The sequence below is a fragment of the Mobula birostris genome, chromosome 13 (assembly GCF_030028105.1).
Source record: "Mobula birostris isolate sMobBir1 chromosome 13, sMobBir1.hap1, whole genome shotgun sequence".
Taxonomy (NCBI): Eukaryota; Metazoa; Chordata; class Chondrichthyes; order Myliobatiformes; family Myliobatidae; genus Mobula; species Mobula birostris.
The window spans coordinates 110,767,846-110,789,298 of NC_092382.1; the positions used below are offsets into that span (position 1 = coordinate 110,767,846).

Genomic DNA, 21,453 nt, shown 5'->3' on the forward strand with positions numbered 1-21,453 from the left:
TCTCTCTCTCTCTCTCTCTACCCCTCTCTCTCTCTCTCTCTCGCGGGTTCAGGCACAGAGTGAATCTCCCTCCGCCCCGTCCCATCACACACTCCCTGGGTCAGACACAGAGTGAAGATCCTTCCACACCGTCCCATTGCATAGTTCTGGCGTCCGATACAGAGTGAATCTCCCTCCACACAGTTCCATCACACACTCCCAGGGTCAGACACGGAATGAATCTCCCTCCACACTGTCTCATCACACACTTCCGTGGTCAGACACAGAGTGAAGCTCCTTCCACACCGTCCCATCACACACTCCCCGGGTCAGGCACAGAGTGAAATTCCCTGCACACCGTCCCATCACACACTCCCGTGGTCAGACACACAGTGAAGCTCCCTCCACACAGTCCGTTGTTTCATGTTATTTGTCAATGAAAAGTAAACTGTTCTCGGGCGGGTAGGGTCATAGTTTTAAGGTGGTTGGAAGACGGTACAAGGGGTTGTTGGAGGGGTGTTTTTCACCAGAAAGTGGTGGGTTGCCACAGAGCGGGAATGCATTTCCAGCGATGGTGGTCGAGACGGATTGATTGGTGTCTCTTAAGAAACTTTGTTCTGCGATTTTGATAATGAAATTGACCCCTACCTTTACTTTCGGTTAATCCGCAAACTTTGTCACAAAGCCATGTATTCCACGAAATCAATGATAAACAATGTGGAAAGTAGCGGTCCCAATTCTGACCCCCTGACGAGTCTCACTAGTCACTGGCAGCCAACTAGAGAAGGCTCCTTTGATTCCCACTGGCTGTCTCCTACCTGTCAGCCATTCCTCTAGCCAAGCCTGTGTCTTTCCTGTAACGCCAGAGGATTTTATCTTGTTAAACTGCTTCATGCATGGCACTTTATCAAATGTCTTCTGGAAGTCCCGTAAATGACATACACTGCCTGTCCTTTGTCCACTCTGCTGGTTACTTCCTCTACAGATTTGTCAGACAAGAATACTCTTGACAGAAACCAAGCTGATTTTGACTTATTTAATCATTAGTCAACAGGTGCCAGACAACCTCAAGTTTATTAATAGACTCCAACACATTCCAAACCACTGAGGTTAGGCTAACTGCTTTATAATTCCTTCCCTTTGGCCTTCCTCATTACATAAAATGTACAGTGAAAATTTGCAATTTTCTATTCCTCCGGGACCATGCCAGAATCAAGTGATCTTTGAAAGATCATGACCAATGCATCCGTTATCTCTTCAGCAACCTGTCTCAGGACTCTGGGATCCAGTCCATCTGGCTCAGGTGACTTATCCACCTGAAGACCTTTGAGTTTGCCTGGCACTTTTTAACTTTATAGTCGCAACGGCACTCACTCCTGCACCCTGACACTCGCGGACCACTGGCACACTGCTAGTATCTTCCACGGTGACGACTGATGGAGAGTACCCATTAAGTTCATCTGTCATTTCTTTGTCGCCCATTACTACCTCACCATTCTCATTTTCCAGAGGTTCAATATTAACTCGGAACTCCCCATTACTCGTTATATATTTTTTATACAGTGTTAGTATCCTGCTTTATGTTATTGGCTTGTTTGCCCTCACATTGCATCTTTTCCCTTCTTATTGTTTTTTAGCTGCCTTTTGTTGGATTTTAAAAGCGCAACAATCATCCAACTTCCCATTTACTTTCGCTACCTTCTATGCCTTTTCCTTGGCTTTGATGCTTTCCTTAACTTCCTTTGTCAGCCACGGTTGCCTACACCAGCGGTATGAGAACAACTGCTTCTGTCCCTGCGCCTTATGAACTATTCCCCAAACTTCAGCCATCTCTGCTCGGCCACCATCCCCGCCAGTATCCTCCTCCAATCCGCCTGGGCAAGCTCCTCTCTCATGCTTCTGAAATCCGTTTATTCCATTGCGATATAGATACTCGTGACTAACGCTTCTCCCTCTCAAGTTGTAGTACGAATTCAATCATATTGTGATCACTGCCTCTTAAGGGTTCCTTTGTATTAAGCTCCCTAATTAGATATGGGTTACTACTCAACACCCAATCTACGATAGCCTTTCCCAAGTAGTCTCAAGCACGAGCTGCTCAAAAAAGCCTTCTCCTGGGCATTGACCAAATTCGCTCTCTTACGATATGGCACCAACCTGATTTTCCCAATTCCTTGCATATTGAAGTCTCCCCGCCCATTACAGTTGTGTCATTACCCTCCTGACTTTCCCTTTTCAGCTCCCTTTGCAGTCTCAACCCCAAATCTTGGCTACAATTTGGATGCCTACGTGTGATTCCCATCATGCTTTTTTCCTACCCTTGCAGTTCCTTAACTCCACCCACAAAGATTCAACATTCTCTGATTCTCTGACCCTATGTCACCCTTTTCTCAGGATAATTCTGGGACGATTCCGGAAGACGGGAAAATTGCAAGTGTCACTCTACTCTTCAAGAAGGGAGAGTACGCAGAAGAAGGGAAGTTGGCTTGTCCTCAGCGGTTGGGAAGATGTTGGAATCAATGGTTAAGGGTGAGGTTTCGGGTGACTTTGAGGCAAATGATACAATAGGCTGTAGTCAGCGTGGTTTCCTCAAGGAATATTCTCGACTGAAAAATCTGTTGCAATTATTTGAAGAAATAACAAGCAGGATAGACAAGGGAGAATCGGTTGCTCTTGGTACTTGAATTTTCAGAAGGCCTTTGATGTGGTGCCACACATGAGGCTGCTTAACAAGCTACGAGCCAATGCTCTTCCTGGAATATTCTAGCATGGTGTGGAGGGAGATTTAATCAGCGTGTGATGCAGGGAGTGCGTCATTTCCACCCCACTCCCTCCCACTCTGTCCCCCCTCCCACTCCATCCATTCTTTCCCCCTCCCGCTTCCACTGCCCCCCTCTCTGCCTCTCTTTCCCCTTCCGCTCCTCCTCCCTCTCCCCTCTCCCATCTCCTCTCTCTCCATCCCCCTCTCCCTGCCTGTCGTCCACTTTCTTGCCTCTCAGTCCCTCTCTAATCCCTCACTCCAGCGTCTCTCATCCCCTATGGACGTGAATCTACCGATCCCTCTGTTCCACCTCACTCCTAAGAACCTTGACCTTAACCCTGATCTCTGCCTTCCAGATCGTCCTCTCAAGGTGAACCCCCTCACACGTTACCGGATTGAACGCTATCTGCCACGTCCCTGCCCATCTCTGCATCCCGTCAATGTCCCACGACAACCCAACATACTGTGTCCAACACCAGCAATTTTTGATGTCATCTGCAAACTCACTAACCGACCCTTCCAGTCCTCTTACAGGTCAATTAAACTTTTTAAAAAAAGGTGGTGGTGGAGGGCGGGAGGGAGGCGTAGTGTTTAGCATGACGCTTTACAGTTCTGGTGACTCGGGTTCAATTCCTGCCGCTGCCTATAATGAGTTCTCCCCGTAAACGCTTGGGTTTCCTCCGGCTGCTCCGGTTTCCTCCCACATTCCAAATACATGCCAGGTCGTCGATCTTTGTAAACGGGGCAGGAAATAGCAGTAGTCTTGCAGACGAAATAATTCTCCCTGGAACAACCGGCACCGCCGGGTTAGGAGGCACAGCTCTTGCAGACTGATCCCAGCGCCTTGGACAGCAAATTGTTTTCTGCTGGCCCACTGTAACATGGAACAGGAAAGGAAACAGGGGTTGCATTTGCCCGCAGTCAATCACTGATCGGCGAGATTCACAGTCGGGGCTGTTAACAGTTCTACTTTGGATACACCATTTTCTCCTCACAGCCCAAAGTCTGTCCCCTGCAACCCTGCATCAGACCCAATCCGATCCCACACTCCCCTCTCTCCCTCGCAGCCACTTCTCGACTCCAGACTAATCCTACTGATCCTCTTTCAACCCACCGAGCTGCCTCTCAGTCCCCAAAATAATGCCACTGCCCCACTCCCTCACCACAGCCCCGTGTCTGTTCCCAAACTAATCCCACCGTCCACTGTCTCACTACAGCTCCGTGTCGGACACCACACTACGCGCACTGGCCCGTTCTTTCTCCGCAGTGCAGAGTCAGTCGCCAAACTAGTACCACAGTCCCACTCTCCACCTCCCACCCTGTATCCGTCACAAGACTAATCCCACTGTCCCACTATCTCCCCGCAGCCTCATGTCAGTCCCCAAGCAAATTGCACTGTTCCACTCTCTCCCCAGAGCCCTCTATCAGTCCCCATGCTAATCACCGTGCCCACTGCCCGGTCCAGCCCGATGTCGGTCCCCAACCCAATCGCACTGCCACGCCCTCACCACAGGACCTGTAGGTATCCAAAATGAACCCACTGCGCCGCTCTCCCCACAGCCACCAGTCATTCCAAACCTCACATGCCTCGGCATTTTCCAATCCAGTAATGTCTGCTTCCATCTAAATTTTGGAAACAAAATCCTGTTAAATACAATTTCTTTCGTTACCATTCTGCATGTAACGTTATCGTTGGACTCTGGAGTGTATAATGCGATAGGGCGGAGGAAATTTCACACTGTTTGTGACCCCGGCAGTGTGTGATGGGACGGTGTGGAGGGAGTTTCACCCTGTGTCTGTCCCGGAAGTGTACGATCAGACGCTGTGTAGGGAGCATCACTCTGTGTATGACCCCGGGGTTGTTTAATTCGACGGTGTGGAGGGAGTTTCACCCTGCGTCTGAACCCTTTGTAGGGGGCGATTCACTCTGCGTCTGAGCCCAGGATTGTGCCATGGGATGGTGTGTGGGACATTCACTCTGTATGACCCTGGGATTGTGTGGAGAGAGGTTCAGGGTGCGTCTGAACCCTTCCTTCTGTGATGGGACAGTGTGGAGCGAGATTCACTGTGTGTCTGACCCGGGGAGTGTGTGATGGGACAGTGTGGAGGGAGATTCACTCTGTGTCTGACCCCAGGAATGTGTGATGGTACGGTGTGTTGGAAACTTTAATCTCTGTCTGACCCCGGGAGTGTGGGATGGGAAGGTGTGGATGCAGCTTCATTCTGTCTCTGACCCCGGGAGTGTGTGATGGGACGGTGTGGAGGGATATTCACTCTGTGTCTGACCCCGGGAGTGTGTGATGGGACGGTGCGGAGGGAGATTCACTCTGTGTCTGACCCCGGGAGTGTGTCATGGGACGGCGTGGAGGGAGATTCACTCTGTGTCTGACCGTGGGAGTGTTTGATGGGACGGTGTGGAGCGTGTGTCACTTTCTGTCTCAACCCGGGAGTGTGTGATGGGACGGTGTGGAGGGAGCTTCGCTCTGTCAGGCCCCGGGCAGTTCGCGGGCATCCTCACGTGGTGTGGAACATACCTCTTCCTCGATTGAGCTTATTTCAGCAGCTTTGAACCGCCCTTTAAACATTTTTGCTTCGCCCCAGCGTGAGATTTTGCCACCGTTGATATGAAATAACACGCGCCTCTCCTGTTGACCCACAGGGAGCCTTCATGTCGTTTCTGATATAAATAGTCACGAGTACGCTCACGGAAGGGATTTTAACCTTCAGTCATCCATTTTTCGCAGAATCGCTCACTATAGATAACGGGCCTCATGATTTACACTCAATGTTATGGAACCTTCAACGATTTGAAAGGAAATACAGGAACCTCACAACCAGGTTCAGGAAGACATACTGCACCCGAACCATCAGGAAGGAGCAACAGGACCTTCAGGACGCACATAAACGTGTTCAGGGACAGTTATTAACCCTCAACCATCAGGAAGGAGGTGAGGAGCCTCAGGACCCAACACCAACGTGTTCAGGAACAGTTACTGGGAGAGATTCAGATGGGAGATGCTGTTGACGATATAGGCGCTGGGTCCTGTTCACCTCCTGACGTTGTTCGCAAAGTTTCATTCACAGATGATCATAGACTGACGAGTCTGTAACACTGAGAGTGACGGTCAGGGGGCGTGTCAGTGGCACCGTGTTGGGGTGGGGGGAGGGGGTCATTTCAGATTGCGGTGTGTTATCCACCCCTAGGGTTCATATTGTCTGTGGTCTGTCACTTTAAGGAGAAAGAGGGGGAAATGAAACTGACTTTTTGGCTCTGTGTGAATTTCTACTGTCTGCAGAATTGCCTCGTTACTGTGGTGACCAGCTCGTTTTATGTTTTCTCTGCAGCGTGTTTACTTTTTTTACAAGGACAGTTACAGACACAGAGAAACACACACTCAGACACAAGATGGGTTCCATTAATTAAAGGCAACAGCGAGGGGGTTCCGGTGACGCCATCGTCCAAAATGGCAGCTTGAGTCAGCAGCTGCTCCGGAAAAACGCATATATTGCCCCGCTCGTTCATCAATTATAAGATCTGCCGCAAATATCTGAATTGATAATGGAGAAAAAGAGTGGCGGTACAGAAGGAATCAGTGCGCAGCCTATGGACGGGAGAGGTACAACACGTGTCTCTACTACTCGAACGCGTGCTCGCCAGGCTGACGATGGGTCTCGTTCAGGTGAAGCGGCGAACACGATAACACTTCTGGAAGAGATACGGAGATTACAAAAATATATAAAAGACCAACTCAGTGATATTAAGTCAGAGCTTGACACCGTCAATCAAGAAATAGCGGTGGCAGAGACTCGAATTCAGAAGGTGATGGGATGGTGTGGAGAGAGCTTCACTCTGCGTCTGAGTCCGGGAATGTGTCATGAGAGGGTGTGGCTGGACCTTGAGTCACTGTCTGACACCGGCAGTGTGTGATGGGATGGTGTGGAGGGAGATTTACTCTATATGACCCCGGGAGAGTGTGACAGGACAGTGTGGAGGGAGATTCACTGTCTGTCACGCCTCGTGGGTGTGTGATCAGACGGTGTTGAGGTACCTTCGCTATGTCACGTCCCGGGCAGTTTGCGGGCATCCTCACATGGATTGGCACATACCTTTTCCTCGAGTGAGCTCATTTCCAGTAGCCTTCAACCACTGTTTGAACATTTTTGCTTCACTGCAGCGTGAGATTTTGCCACCGTTGATATGAAATAACAAGCGCCTCTCCGGTTGACCCATCCCTGGCAACACGTCTGTTCTGTAAATGGGGAACAGAGAACAGTGAGTGACGGTATTGGGTTTTGCTGACCGAGAAACTCTGAACCACAGGGAGACTTCATGTCGTTTCTGATATAAACAGTCATGGGTTTACTCACTAAAGGGAGATTTCCCTGCAAACATCAATTATTCGCAGAATCGCTCACTATAGATAACTGATCTCATGATTTACACTCTAAGATCAGGAAAAACTATAAGCCCTCAACAATCAGGAAGGAGGTACAGGAGCATCAGGAGTCTCACAACCAGGCTCAGGAAGAAATACTACACCTCAACCATCAGGAAGAAACAACAGTACACCCAGGAGTCACACCACCAGGTTCAGGGACAGTTATTCGCACTCAATCATCAGGAAGGAGGTAAAGAAACTTCAGGACCCACACCACCAGGTTCAGGGACAGTTATTAGCACTCAATCATCAGGAAGGAGGTAAAGGAACTTCAGGACCCACACCGCCAGGTTCAGGGACAGTTATCACCCCTCAACCATCAGGAAGGAGGTACAGGAGCCTCAGGACCCACACCGCCAGGTTCAGGGACAGTTATCACCCCTCAACCATCAGGAAGGAGGTACAGGAGCCTCAGGACACACACCACCAGGTTCAGGGACAGTTATCACCCCTCAACCATCAGGAAGGAGGTACAGGAGCCTCAGGACCCACACCACCAGGTTCAGGGACAGTTATCACCCCTCAACCATCAGGAAGGAAGTACAGGAGCCTCAGGACCCACACCACCAGGTTCAGGAACAGTTATCACCCCTCAACCATCAGGAAGGAGGTACAGGAGCCTCAGGACCCACACCACCAGGTTCAGGGACAGTTATCACCCCTCAACCATCAGGAAGGAGGTACAGGAGCCTCAGGACCCACACCACCAGGTTCAGGAACAGTTATCACCCCTCAACCATCAGGAAGGAGGTACAGGAGCCTCAGGACCCACACCACCAGGTTCAGGAACAGTTAGCACCTCTCAACCATCAGGAAGGAGGGACAGGAGCCTCAGGACCCACACCACCAGGTTCAGGGACAGTTATCACCTCTCAACCATCAGGAAGGAGGTACAGGAGCCTCAGGACCCACACCACCAGGTTCAGGGACAGTTATCACCCCTCAACCATCAGGAAGGAGGTACAGGAGCCTCAGGACCCACACCACCAGGTTCAGGGACAGTTATCACCCCTCAACCATCAGGAAGGAGGTACAGGAGCCTCAGGACCCACACCACCAGGTTCAGGGACAGTTATCACCCCTCAACCATCAGGAAGGAGGTACAGGAGCCTCAGGACCCACACCACCAGGTTCAGGGACAGTTATCACCCCTCAACCATCAGGAAGGAGGTACAGTAGCCTCAGGACCCACACCACCAGGTTCAGGGACAGTTATCACCCCTCAACCATCAGGAAGGAGGTACAGGAGCCTCAGGACCCACACCACCAGGTTCAAGGACAGTTATCACCCCTCAACCATCAGGAAGGAGGTACAGGAGCCTCAGGACCCACACCACCAGGTTCAGGGACAGTTATCACCCCTCAACCATCAGGAAGGAGGTACAGGAGCCTCAGGACCCACACCACCAGGTTCAGGGACAGTTATCACCCCTCAACCATCAGGAAGGAGGGACAGGAGCCTCAGGACCCACAGCACCAGGTTCAGGGACAGTTATCACCCCTCAACCATCAGGAAGGAGGTACAGGAGCCTCAGGACCCACACCACCAGGTTCAAGGACAGTTATCACCTCTCAACCATCAGGAAGGAGGTACAGGAGCCTCAGGACCCACACCACCAGGTTCAAGGACAGTTATCACCCCCTCAATCATCAGGAAGGAGGTACAGGAGCCTCAGGACCCACACCACCAGGTTCAGGGACAGTTATCACCCCCTCAATCATCAGGAAGGAGGTACAGGAGCCTCAGGACCCACACCACCGGGTTCAGGAACAGTTATCACCCCTCAACCATCAGGAAGGAGGTACAGGAGCCTCAGGACCCACACCACCAGGTTCAGGAACAGTTATCACCCCTCAACCATCAGGAAGGAGGTACAGGAGTCTCAGGACCCACACCACCAGGTTCAGGGACAGTTATCACCCCTCAACCATCAGGAAGGAGGTACAGGAGCCTCAGGACCCACACCACCAGGTTCAGGGACAGTTATTACCCCTCAACCATCAGGAAGGAGGTACAGGAGCCTCAGGACCCACACCACCAGGTTCAGGGATAGTTATCACCCCTCAACCATCAGGAAGGAGGTACAGGAGCCTCAGGACCCACACCACCAGGTTCAGGAGCAGTTATCACCCCTCAACCATCAGGAAGGAGGTACAGGAGCCTCAGGACCCACACCACCAGGTTCAGGAACAGTTATCACCCCTCAACCATCAGGAAGGAGGTACAGGAGCCTCAGGACCCACACCACCAGGTTCAGGGACAGTTATCACCCCTCAACCATCAGGAAGGAGGTACAGGAGCCTCAGGACCCACACCACCAGGTTCAGGAACAGTTATCACCCCTCAACCATCAGGAAGAAGGTACAGGAGCCTCAGGACCCACACCACCAGGTTCAGGAACAGTTATCACCCCTCAACCATCAGGAAGGAGGTACAGGAGCCTCAGGACCCACACCACCAGGTTCAGGAACAGTTATTACCCCTCAACCATCAGGAAGAAGGTACAGGAGCCTCAGGACCCACACCACCAGGTTCAGGAACAGTCATTACCCCTCAGCCATCAGGAAGGAGGTACAGGAGCCTCAGGTGTCTCACAACCAGGTTCAGAAAGACATACTACATCTCATCCATCAGGAAGGAACAACGGGACACTCAGGACGCACACCACCATGTTCAGGAACAGTTACTACCCCTCAACCATGAGGAAGAAGATACCGGAGCCTCAGGGGTCTCACAACCAGGTTCAGGAAGAGATACTACACCTCAGCCATCAGGAAGAAGGTAAAGGGTCGTCAGGACTCACACCTCCGGGACTAGGGATAGTTATCAACCCTAAAGCATCAGGAAGAAGGTACAGGAGCCTTAGGACCCACACTACCAGGCTCAGGAACAGTTACTCCCCTCAACCATCATGAAGAAGGTACAGTAGTCTCAGACTCACACCACCAGGTTCAGGGACAGCTACCAACCCTCAACCAACAGGTAGGAGGTACAGGAGTCTCAGGACCTACACCACCAGGTTCAGGAACAGTTATTACCTCTCAACCATCAGGAAGAAGGTACAGGACCCTCAGGACACACACCATCAAGTTCAGGAACAGTTATTACAACTCAACAGTCAGGAAGGAGGTACAGGAGCCCCAGGACTCACACCACCATGCTCAGGAACAGTTACTGGGAGAGATTCGGGAGGAAGTTCTAGGAAGTCCTGGATTCCAGGGTAGAGTTCACCTTATGAATCTGTTGACGATGTAGGCACTGGGTCCTGTTCACCTCCTGACGTTGTTCGCAAAGTTTCATTCACAGATGATCGTAGGCTGACGAGTCTGTAACACTGAGAGTGACGGTCAGGGGGCGTGTCAGTGGCACCGTGTTGACGGGGGAAGAGGGGCATTTCAGGTTGTGGAGCGTTTTGTACCACTACTGTTCATATTGTCTGTGGACTGTCACTTTAAGAAGAAAGAGGGAACCGAGACTGACTGTTTGGCTCTGTGTTAAGTTCTACTGTCTGCAGAATTGCCTCGTTGCTCTGGTGACCAGCTCGTGTTATGTTTTCTCTGCAGCGTGTTTACTTTTTTACAAGGACAGTTACAGACACAGAGAAACACACGCTCAGACTCAAGATGGGTTCCGTCAATTAAAGACACCAGCGAGGGGGTTCCGGTGACGTCATCGTCCAAAATGGCAGCTTGAATCAACAGCTGCTCCGGAAAAAAAACGCAAAAATTGCCGCGTTCATTCATCAAATATAAGATCTTCCGAAAATATCTGAATTGATAAGGGGGGCAAGAATGGGGAAAAGAAATGGAGATAAAAAAGGAATCAGTGCGGAGCCTATGGACGGGAGAGGTACAAGACGTGTCTCTACTACTCGAACGCGTGCTCGCCAGGCTGACGATGGGTCTCGTTCAGGTGAAGCGGCGATCATGATAAATCCTCTGGAAGAGATACGGGGATTACAAAGAGATATAAACGAGCAACTCAATGATATCAAGTCACAGCTTGACACCGTCAATCAAAAAATAGCGGTGCCCGAGAATCGAATTGAGAAGGTGATGTGATGGTGTGCAGGGAGCTTCACTCTGCGGCTGAGTCCGGCGATGTGTCATGAGACGGCGTGGAGGGAGCTTCACTCCGTATGACCCGGTGAGTGTGTAATGGGACGGTGGGGAGGGAGCTTCACTCCGTATGACCCGGTGAGTGTGTAATGGGACGGTGGGGAGGGAGCTTCAGTCACTGTCTGACACCGGCAGTATGTGATGTGGAGTAGATTCACTCTGTGTCTGATCCCCTTATATTGCGATGGGACATTGTGGAGGGATTTCCACTCTGTCTTTTTTCCCGGGATGGTGTGATGGGACTGTGGGGAGGGAGCTTGACTACTTGTTTGACCCCCGAGTGTGTTATGGGACCATGTGGAGGGAGCTTCACTCACTGTCAGACACCGACAGTGTTTGATGACACGACGTGGAGTAGCTTCTTTCTGTGTTTGATCCCGGGATGTTTGATGGGACGCTGTGGACGGAGTTTCACTCTTTATGACACTGGGAGTGTGTGATGGGACGGTGTGGAGGGAGATTCATTCTGTATTACTCCGGGAATGTGTGATGGGGCGGTGTGCAGGGGCCTTTACTCTGTGTCTGATAACGGAAGTGTGTGATGGGACAGTATGGAGGGATTTCCACTCCGTGTCTTTTACCCGGGATGGTGTGGTGGGACTGTGTGAAGGGAGCTTCACAATTTGTCTGACCCCCGGAGTGTGTGATGAGTTGGTGTGGGGGCAGCTTCACTCGGTGTCTGATTCTGTGATTGTGCTATCGGACTGTGTGGAAAAAAGTTTCACTCTTTGTCTGTCCCTGGGAGTGTGTGATATGAGGGTGTTGAGGGAGCTGGGCTCTATGTCTGGCCTCGGGAGCGTGTGAAGGGACGTTTTGGAGGGAGTTTCGCTCTGTCAGGCCCCGGGCAATTTGTGGCCATCCTCACATGAATTGGCACATACCTTTTCCTCGAGTGAGCTCATTTCTAGTAACCTTCAACCACTGTTTGAACAGTTTAGCTTCGCTCCAGTGTGAGATTTTGCCACCGTTGATATGAAATAACAAGCTCCTCTCCTGTTGACCCATCCCTGGCAACTCGTCTGTTCTGTAAATGGGGAACAGAGAACAGCGAGTGACGGTATTGGGTTTTGCTGACCGAGAAACTCTGAAGCTACAGGGAGACTTCATGTCTTTTCTGATATAAATAGTCACGAGTGCACTCGCTGAAGGCAAATTACCCTGCAACCATCCCTTTATCGCAGACTGGCTCACTGTAGATAACTGGCCTCATGATTTACACTCAATGTTATGGGACAGCTATTACCCCTCAACCATCAGCAAGAAGGTCCAGGAGCCTCACGTGTCTCACAACCAGGTTCAAGTAGAGATACTACTCCTCAACGATCTGAAAGGAGGTACAGGAGCCTCAAGACTCACACCACCGGGTTCAGGGACAGTCATTAATGCTCAACCAGCAGGAAGGAGGTACAGGAGCTTCAGGACCCACACCACCGTGATCAGGGACAGTTATTAACCCTCAACCAACAGAAAGGCTGTACAGGAGCCTCAGGACCCACACTCCCAAGTTCAGGGACAGTTATTACCCACCCAATATCAGGAAGAAGGTACAGGAGCCTTAGGACCCACACCACCAGGTTCAGGAAAATTATTACCACTCAACCATCAGGATGGGAGTCTAGGAGCCTCAGCACTCACACATCCAACTTTTATTAACGGTTCCTACCTCTGAACCATCATGAAGGAGGTAAAGAAGGCCGAGGTCTCAGGCGGTCACCCATCCAAGTACTGACCAGGCCTGACCCTGCTTAGCTTCGGAGCAGAGGGATCTGGGGTACATGTCCACTTATTTTTATGGGTACTGTAATGGGGGCCACCAACTCACAGGGAGGAGGGACTATCCCCCACGGCCTGGTGTTTCCTCTAACTGAACCCAGGTTCATCTAGAGACCCCAGCTTGGAAACACACCTTCGTTGGCTTTTTTTTTTTTTTGTTATTCGCGATTCTTGGTTTGTATTTGTTCAGGGAGTAGATCGATTAAGTTGTATTCTGCTAATTTCAATGATATATTGTCAGATAAATACACATGGCTAAGGTCGAAGTAAAATTCATTTGTTTTAAAGTCACTAGGCTGTTAAATCCAATCAAACGCTGTAAAATGAATCAAAAAAAAAACAAGCCCATATAGTATACGTTACAGAAAACTCACATCAGTAATAAAGAGCATGGAAAACTAAAGAGAATGGGCTTCACTAATTTGTTTTTCTCCTCATATAAATCAGGACATGAGAGAGGAGTTGTTATACTTATCTGAAGCAAGCTAAATTTCGAAAAAGTATTCGAAATGGGAGATAGGGAGGTGAGATATATTCTGGTAAGGGGGAATATAGATGGAAATTCAGATACCCCGTTGAAAATAAAGCGCACCCAGGAAGTTATAATTAATTTCTTTCATAAAATTACTAATATATTGGAACGGAAACAGAGGGTCTCCTAATATGTGGAGGAGACTTAAATCTACAATTACAACCAAAGTTAGCACTTCCGATCGAAAACTCTATGAAACAAAATCGTTACATAAGAGAGTTAATGCACTTTTTGAGAAAGTTAGTTTAATAGATATATGGAGGGACCTTTTCCCCGACAAAAGGGATTACATTCATTATTCTGTCCCACTTTCTGTATATACAAAAATAGACTACTTAATGTGTCAGTGCGTGGCCAAGTGGTTGAGGTGTCGGTCTAGTGAGCTGAAGGTCGCTGGTTCGAGCCTCAGCTGTGGCAGCGTGTCGTGTCCTTGAGCAAGGCACTTAACCACACGGTGCTCTGCGGTAACACCGCTGCCAAGCTGTATCGGCCCTATTGCCCTTCCCTTGGACAACATCGGTGGCGTGGAGAGGGGAGGCTTGCAGCATGGACAACTGCCGGTTGTCTTAGTTTGGAGAAAAGTAGAATTCGAACTTTTGATCCACAATTTGACTGTAAGAAAAGGTGGGGCCCGTTACTATCATTTGATTTGAGTTAATTAAGATGGTACCCTTCTGTTTCTTGTGTAATCGGATTCTGTTGGCGGATTGATTCTTTGTTTTCTTTTATGGAAGCGTGTATGGCGTACAGCTCCGGGATTGTGCTACCAATGATTTTTTTAATGTGTGGTTTTTTTTTTTTTCGGTTAGTGTTTTTTTGTTATATTTGGTTTAGTTAGTAGAGGTTCTTTTTACCATCTTTCTTTTTTCCAAAAAAAAATATATTTTTAACATCTTTTTTCCTCTTATTAATGGTACACTGTTTAGCTTGGTTAATCAGTTATTTGATATGTTGATCTGACTATATTAATGTTTTTTATTGATTTTCAATAATAATTAATAAAAAGACTTAAAATAAATAAATACATAGAAAGTAAGAGCATATATTTTGGGTGTGTACCTCAAGAAGGGGAAAAGAGATAAATATTTAATGAATAGACTGCTGGTGGCTGGGACAGAAGACCATTACCAGGAAATGGTTATCACAGGAAGCCCAACTTTAAATGCATGGATGGAAATTACAATGGGCATTTACAAAATGGAGAAGATAACAGAATCTGTTAATCATAAGCTGGAACATTTTGATTCATACTGGGGAAAATGGTTTAACCAAATAACACCGCATAAGCCTGATTTTATTCTCACAAGTCAATGAATATGTTTGAATAAAAAAGATCACTCCGTACTTGCAGTTAGTTTTCTTCTTTCGCTTCGTCTTTCTCTCCTTTCATTTCGATAAGTGTATAACTCAGATAAATATTATTCGGGGATTTGTGACAAATATGATTACATGATATACAAACCCCATTTCCAGAAAAGTTGGAGTATTTTCCGAACTGCAATTAAAAAAAAATCTGTGATATGTTAATTCACGCGAACCTTTATTTAACTGAAAAAAGTACAAAGAAAAGATTTCCAATAGTTTTACTGACCAACTTACTTTTAATTTATAAACATACACAAATTTCGAATTTAATGGCTGCAACACACTCAACAAAAGTTGGGACAGAGGCATGTTTACCATTGTGTTACATCATTTTCCTTTTAATAACACTTTTTAATCGTTTTGGAACTGATGATACTAATTGTAGTAGATTTGCAATTGGAAATTTTGTCCATTCTTGCTTGATATAAGACTTCAGCAGCTCAACAGTCCGTGGTCTCCGTTGTCTGATTCTCCTCTTCATGATGCGCCATACATTTTCAAGAGGAGATAGATCTGGACTGACAGCAGGCCGGTCAAGCACACGCACTCTTGTCTACAAAACCACGCTGTTATAGCCCGTGCCGAATGTGCTCTGGCATTGTCCTGGTGAAATAAGCATGGACGTCCCGGATGATACGTCGCCTTGATGGCAACATATGTCTCTAAAATCCTAATATACGCCTCAGACTCGATGGTACCTTCACATACATGCAACTCACCCATGCCCTGGGCACTGTTACACCACATACCATCACAGATGCTGGCTTTTGCACCTTTCGCTGATAATAATCTGGATGGTCGTTTTCATCTTTGGCACGGAGAACTCGACGCCCGTTTTTTTTTCCTGAAAACTAGCTGAATTGTGGACTCATCTGACCACAGCACACGGTTCCACAGTCTTTCGGCCCATCTAAGATGAGCTCGGCCCAGAGAACTCACCGGTGTTTCTGCATAGAGTCGAGGTATGGCTTCCTCCTTGCGTAATACAGATTGAAGTTGTATTTCTGGGTGCAGCGACGGACTGTGTTGAGTGACAATGGTTTTCTGAAGTACTCCGGAGCCCAGGTGGCTATAATTGTCACAGTAGCATGACGGTTTCTTAGGCAGTGCCGCCTGAGGGCTCGGAGATCACGCGCATTCAACAGTGGTTTCCGACCTTGCCCCTTACACACTGAGATGTCTCTGAATTCTCTGCATCTTTTCACAATATTATGTACTGTAGATGTTGAAAGACCTAAATTCTCCGCAAGCATACGTTGAGAAATGTTCCTTTTGAACTAAATAACCATTCACTCGGGAATTTTGGCACAAAGGGGTGAGCCACGACCCATCCTTGCTTACAAAGACTGAGCCTTTGATGGACGCTACCTTTATACCCAGTCATGATACCTCACCTGCTACCAATTAGCCTGCTTAATGCGGAGTCCTCCAATCCGGTGTTACTTGAATAGTCTGTGCACTTTTCAATCTTTTTTTAACTCTGTCCCAACTTCTTTTGAGTGTGTTGCAACCATCAAATTCTAAATCTGTGTATATTTACAAAATACAATTAACTTCGTCAGTAAAACTATTGAAAATATTTTCTTTGTACTTTTGTCAGTTAAATAAAGGTTCACGCGAATTAACATATCACAGATGTTTGCTTTTAGGCAGGATACTTCATAGTGTGGAGGAGCAGAGGGATCTCGGGGTACGTGTCCACAGATCCCTGAAAGTTGCCTCACAGGTGGATAGGTTAGTTAAGAAATCTTATGGAGTGTTAGCTTTCATAAGTCGAGGGATAGAGTTTAAGAGTCGCGGTGTAATGATGCAGCTCTATAAAACTCTGGTTTATCCACACTTGGAGTACTGTGTCCAGTTCTGGTCGCCTCACTGCAGGAAGGATGTGGAAGCATTGGAAAGGGTACAGAGGAGATTTACCAGGATGCTGCCTGGTTTAGAAAGTATGCATTATGATCAGAGATTAAGAGAGCTAGGGCTTTACTCTTTGGAGAAAAGGAGGATGAGAGGAGACATGATAGAGGTGTACAAGATAATAAGAGGAATAGATAGAGTGGATAGCCAGCGCCTCTTCCCCAGGGCACCACTGCTCAATACAAGAGGACATGGCTTTAAGGTAAGGGCTGGGAAGTTGAAGGGGGATATTAGAGGAAGGTCTTTTACTCAGAGAGTGGTTGGTGCGTGGAATACACTGCCTGATCAGTGGTGGAGGCAGATACACTAGCGAAGTTTAAGAGACTACAAGACAGGTATATGGAGGAATCTATGGTGGGGGCTTATATGGGAGGCAGAGTTTGAGGGTCGGCACAACATTGTGGGACGAAGGGCCTGTACTGTGCTGTACTATTCTATGTTCTATGTTCAATGTTATTGCATCTTGGAAAATATCCAAACTTTTCTGGAGATAGGGTTTGCATACAGTATTTGAAATACATCTTATGGAAATGTTTGATGATGAACTTTTGTAAAAAATACAAAAAATGCTGAAGATGAAAAAAGAATGGGTTCTACAACAGGAGGATGATCCTAAACACACCTCAAAATCCGCAACGGACTACTTCAAGAGGCGCACGATGAAGGATTTACCGTGGCTTTCACAGTCCACCGAACTCAACATCATCCAAAATATGTGGATAGACCTCAAAAGAGCAATGCATGCAACACGGCCCAAGGATGTCACAGAACTAGAAACATTTTGCAATGTAGAATGGGCGAAAATCCCCCAAACAAGAATTGAAAAACGTTTAGCTGCCTGCAGAAAGCGTTTACACGCTACCACACTCGCTAAAGCGCCTGTTACAAAGTACTGACCATACAGGGTGCCCAAACGTTTGCTTCGGGCCCTCTTCCTTTCTGTTATTTTGAAACATTAAAATATGGAATTAAAAAAGTAATCTTGCTTAAAATATTAAAGAAATGTGGCATCTTTAACATGATGCCTTTTGGAAATCAGGTCATCTTTTACTCGCTTATCTATTCACAGTAACAGGAATTTTGAGCAGGGGTGCCCAAACTTTTGCATGCCGCTGTATATGCATCAGGACCTCCGGCTGCTCACTCACCCACTTAAGAATCATTGAGAAGGAATGGTGTGCTGAGAGAAGAGGAAGGAAGGGGAGGAGAGTGGAGGCGACAGAACGGGTGTTCAGCTTGCAGCCGTTGGAGCAGAACGTGTGAGTCGCCATTTTCTTCCACCCTGTTTCTGACTGGAAGCTGTTTTAACACCAAAATCCCCTAACTATGACTTTGAATCAGACACAGAGTATATCTCCCTCCACACCGACCCATTGCACACACCTGGGGTAAGGCACAGAATTAAGCTCCCTCCACACCGTCCCATCACACACTCCCGGGGTCAGACACAGTGTGAAGCTCCCTCCACAGTGTACCATCACACACTCCCAGTGGTCGGACACAGAATGCAGCTCCCTCCTCACCATCCCAAAACCCACTCCCTTGTTCAGACAAACTGTGAAACTCACAACATATTATCCCATCCTTCACCCGCGGTCAAATATTTGAAGTACACCCGCACCATCGCAGCAAACTCTACTGGAGTTAGAAAATGTGCACAGTCCCCACCCTCTGCCGCTCTCCCCACTCACCAATACCCAGCACTTCGGCGTTCCAGTAGTCTCGAACTGTGTGTGCCTCGGAGATGGTGTCTGTGTGTGTGTGACCGGATGGTGTGCTGCGTGAAGGGGAAGGGGAAGGAAGGGGAGGAGAGAGGAGGCCAGGGAAGGGGTTGTGAGATTGCACATACTGATGCAAATGGTGTGGAAACACCTGACCGGCCTGTGCATGCAGAGCTTGGAGAGGCTCAGAGCCTGGCGATAGATATTCGGTGGAAGGGGTAGGTGCAGCAACACACATCATTTCTCCCTCAGACTTCCCACAATTGCCGCTGAGCACAGAGAGGCAGGCGCGAGGGGCGGTGGCCGAGATTTGAAGAGTTTTACTGGATGGAGCTTGTCACGGTGAAGGGCTGGGCGGTAAGGAAGTTAGGGAATGTGTGCAGGTGAGGCAATGGGTCACGAAGAATGGTAGGATCAAAGGAAGGGAGGCGTGACGGAGACGAAAGAGGTGTAGTGGAGGGAGTATGGGACGGGGACGAGGAGTAGTGCAGGAGAGGGAGAGTTTGACGGATTTGGGGAGGGATTTTAGCGAGGGAGGGTACAGTGCATACAGGAAGGGGTGTTTCCATGTTACTGTGAAAGGCCTGACTCTGCGTCGCTATCTTTTGGTGGTGAGGTTCTGCTACGGAACAACGTCTCGTTGTATCGGTGTCACGATGCGGGGCGTGTTCCTGTCACGACAGGGGTTGTGTCAGTGATCTCAGAGCTTGGATACATAGATGGAATTGTGATTTAGAGGCTATTACCGAGACTTGGCTGGCACCAGGGCAGGAATGGACTCTCAATATTCCAGGATTTCAGTGCTCGAAAAAGAATGGGGGTGGGAAAAGATGGAGAGGGGTAGCTTTACTGGTTGTGGATACTATTACAGCTACAGAAAGGGTTGGTGATGTAGCAGAATCAGCATTTGAGTCAGTATGGGACGAATTCAGGAACAGGAAGGGAGCAGTTACTCCATTTGGTTAATTCTATAGCACCTCTGCTCGCAGCAGAGATACCGAGGAGCAGATTGGGAGGCATATTTTGGAAAGGTGCAAAAATAATAAGGCTGTTACCTTGGGAGACTTTAAATTCGCGAATATTGTTTGGCACCTGGTAAGTTCCAATGGTTCAGACGGGACAGAGTCTGTTAAGTGTGTCCAGGACGGATTCCTGTAACAGTATGTCGACCGGCCGACGAGGGTGAATGACATATTAGATGTAGAAGTAAGTGACGAACCGGATTTGCTCACAGATCTCTCAGTGGGTGTGCATCTGGCGGACAGCGACCATCGGTCCGAGGCCTTTAAAGTTATCGTGGAAAGGGATAGAATCAGAGAGGACAAAAATGTTTTTAATTGGGGAAGGGCAAAATATGAGGCTATAAGGCTAGAGATGTGGATGTGAATTGGGAAATGTACTATGGACATTTGGTCGATGATTAGGGATACCTTTCAGGATGTTAGCGACAAATTTGTCCCGGTGAGGAAGATAAAGAATGGTAGGGTGAAGGAACCATGGGTGACAAGTGAGATGGAGAATCTAGTCAGGTGGAAGAAGGCAGCATACATGAGGTTTAGGAAGCAAAGAGCAGATGGGTCTATTGAGGAATATAGGGATAGCAAGAACGGAGCTTCAGAAGGGGCTGAGGAGAGCAAGAAGGGGGCATGAAAAGGCCTTGGCGAGTAAGGTAAAGGAAAACTCCAAGCCATTCTTCCATTATGTGAAGAACAATAGGATGACAGCAGTGCAGACAGGACCGATTAGAGATAAAAGTGGGAAGATATGCCTGGAGGCTGTGGAAGTGAGCGAGGTCCTCAATGAATACTTCTCTTCGGTATTCACCAACGAGAGGGAAGTTGATGATGGTGAGGACAATATGACTGAGGTTTATGTTCTGGAACATGCTGATATTAAGGGAGAGGAGGTGTTGGAGTTGTTAAAATACATTAGGACAGCTAAGTCCCCGGGGCCTGACGGAATATTCCCCAGTCTGCTCCAAGAGGTGAGAGAGGAGATTGCTGAGCCTAGGATCTTCATGTCCTCGTTGTCCACGGGAATGATACCGGAGGATTGGAGGGAGGCGAATATGGTCCCCTTGTTCAAAAAAGGTAGTAGGGAGAGTACGGGTAATTATAGACCAGTGAGCCTTACGTCTGTGGTGGGAAAGCTGTTGGAAAATATTCTTAGAAATAGGATCAATAGGCATTTAGAGAATCATGGTCTGATCAGAGACAGTCAGCATGGCTTTCTGAAGGGCAGATCGTGTCTAACAAGCCTGATAGAGTTCTTTGAGGAGGTGACCAGGCATGTAGATGAGCGTAGTGCTGTGGATGTGATATATATGGATTTTAGGAAAGCATTTGACAGGTTTCCACACAGTAGGCTTATTCAGAAAGTCAGAAGGCATGGGCTCCAGGGCTGTTTGGCCAGATGAATTCAGATTTGGCTCAGCTGCAGAAAGCAGAGAGTCATGGTGGAGGAAGCGCATTTGGATTGGAGGATTATGACTAGTGTTGTCCCACAAGGATAGTTTTTGGGACCTCTACTTTTCGTGATTTTTATTAATGACCTGGATGTCTCGGTAGAAGGTGGGTTGGCAAGCTTACAGACTACACAAAGTTTGGTGGTGCTGTGGATAGTGCAGAGGATTGTCTAACATTGCAAACGACATTAATACAATGCAGAATTTGGCTGAGAAGTGACAGATGGAGTTCAACCCGGAGAAGTGTGAGGTGGTACACTTTGGAAAGACAAACTCCAAGGCAGAGTACAAAGTAAATGACAGGATACTTGGTAGTGTGGAGGAGCAGAGGGATCTCGGGGTACATGTCCACAGATCCCTGAAAGTTGCCTCACAGGTGGAAAGGG

At 48.2% G+C, this 21,453-nt stretch overlaps 1 protein-coding gene across 5 annotated transcripts in view; it reads right to left on the reverse strand.

Moving 5' to 3' along the window:
• LOC140207339 (uncharacterized) overlaps positions 1–18,640 on the reverse strand; it is a 30,311-nt gene extending 11,671 nt beyond the window's left edge. The window contains exons 1-4 of one of the 5 annotated variants that reach the window (XM_072275877.1): positions 18,574–18,640; positions 12,180–12,322; positions 10,412–11,118; positions 6,848–6,990 (exon numbers count right to left, since the gene is read on the reverse strand). In XM_072275877.1, the coding sequence (XP_072131978.1) occupies positions 6,848–6,971 (124 nt within the window). In that variant the 5' untranslated portion in view covers positions 6,972–6,990; positions 10,412–11,118; positions 12,180–12,322; positions 18,574–18,640. Of the gene's footprint in view, positions 1–5,274; positions 6,215–6,847; positions 6,991–10,218; positions 10,279–10,331; positions 10,365–10,411; positions 11,119–12,179; positions 12,323–14,948; positions 15,064–18,573 lie in introns of those variants that run through there. The other 4 variants (XM_072275878.1, XM_072275876.1, XM_072275875.1 and 1 more) reach the window with 4 other exon arrangements.
• Between the last annotated feature and the right edge of the window lie 2,813 nt (positions 18,641–21,453).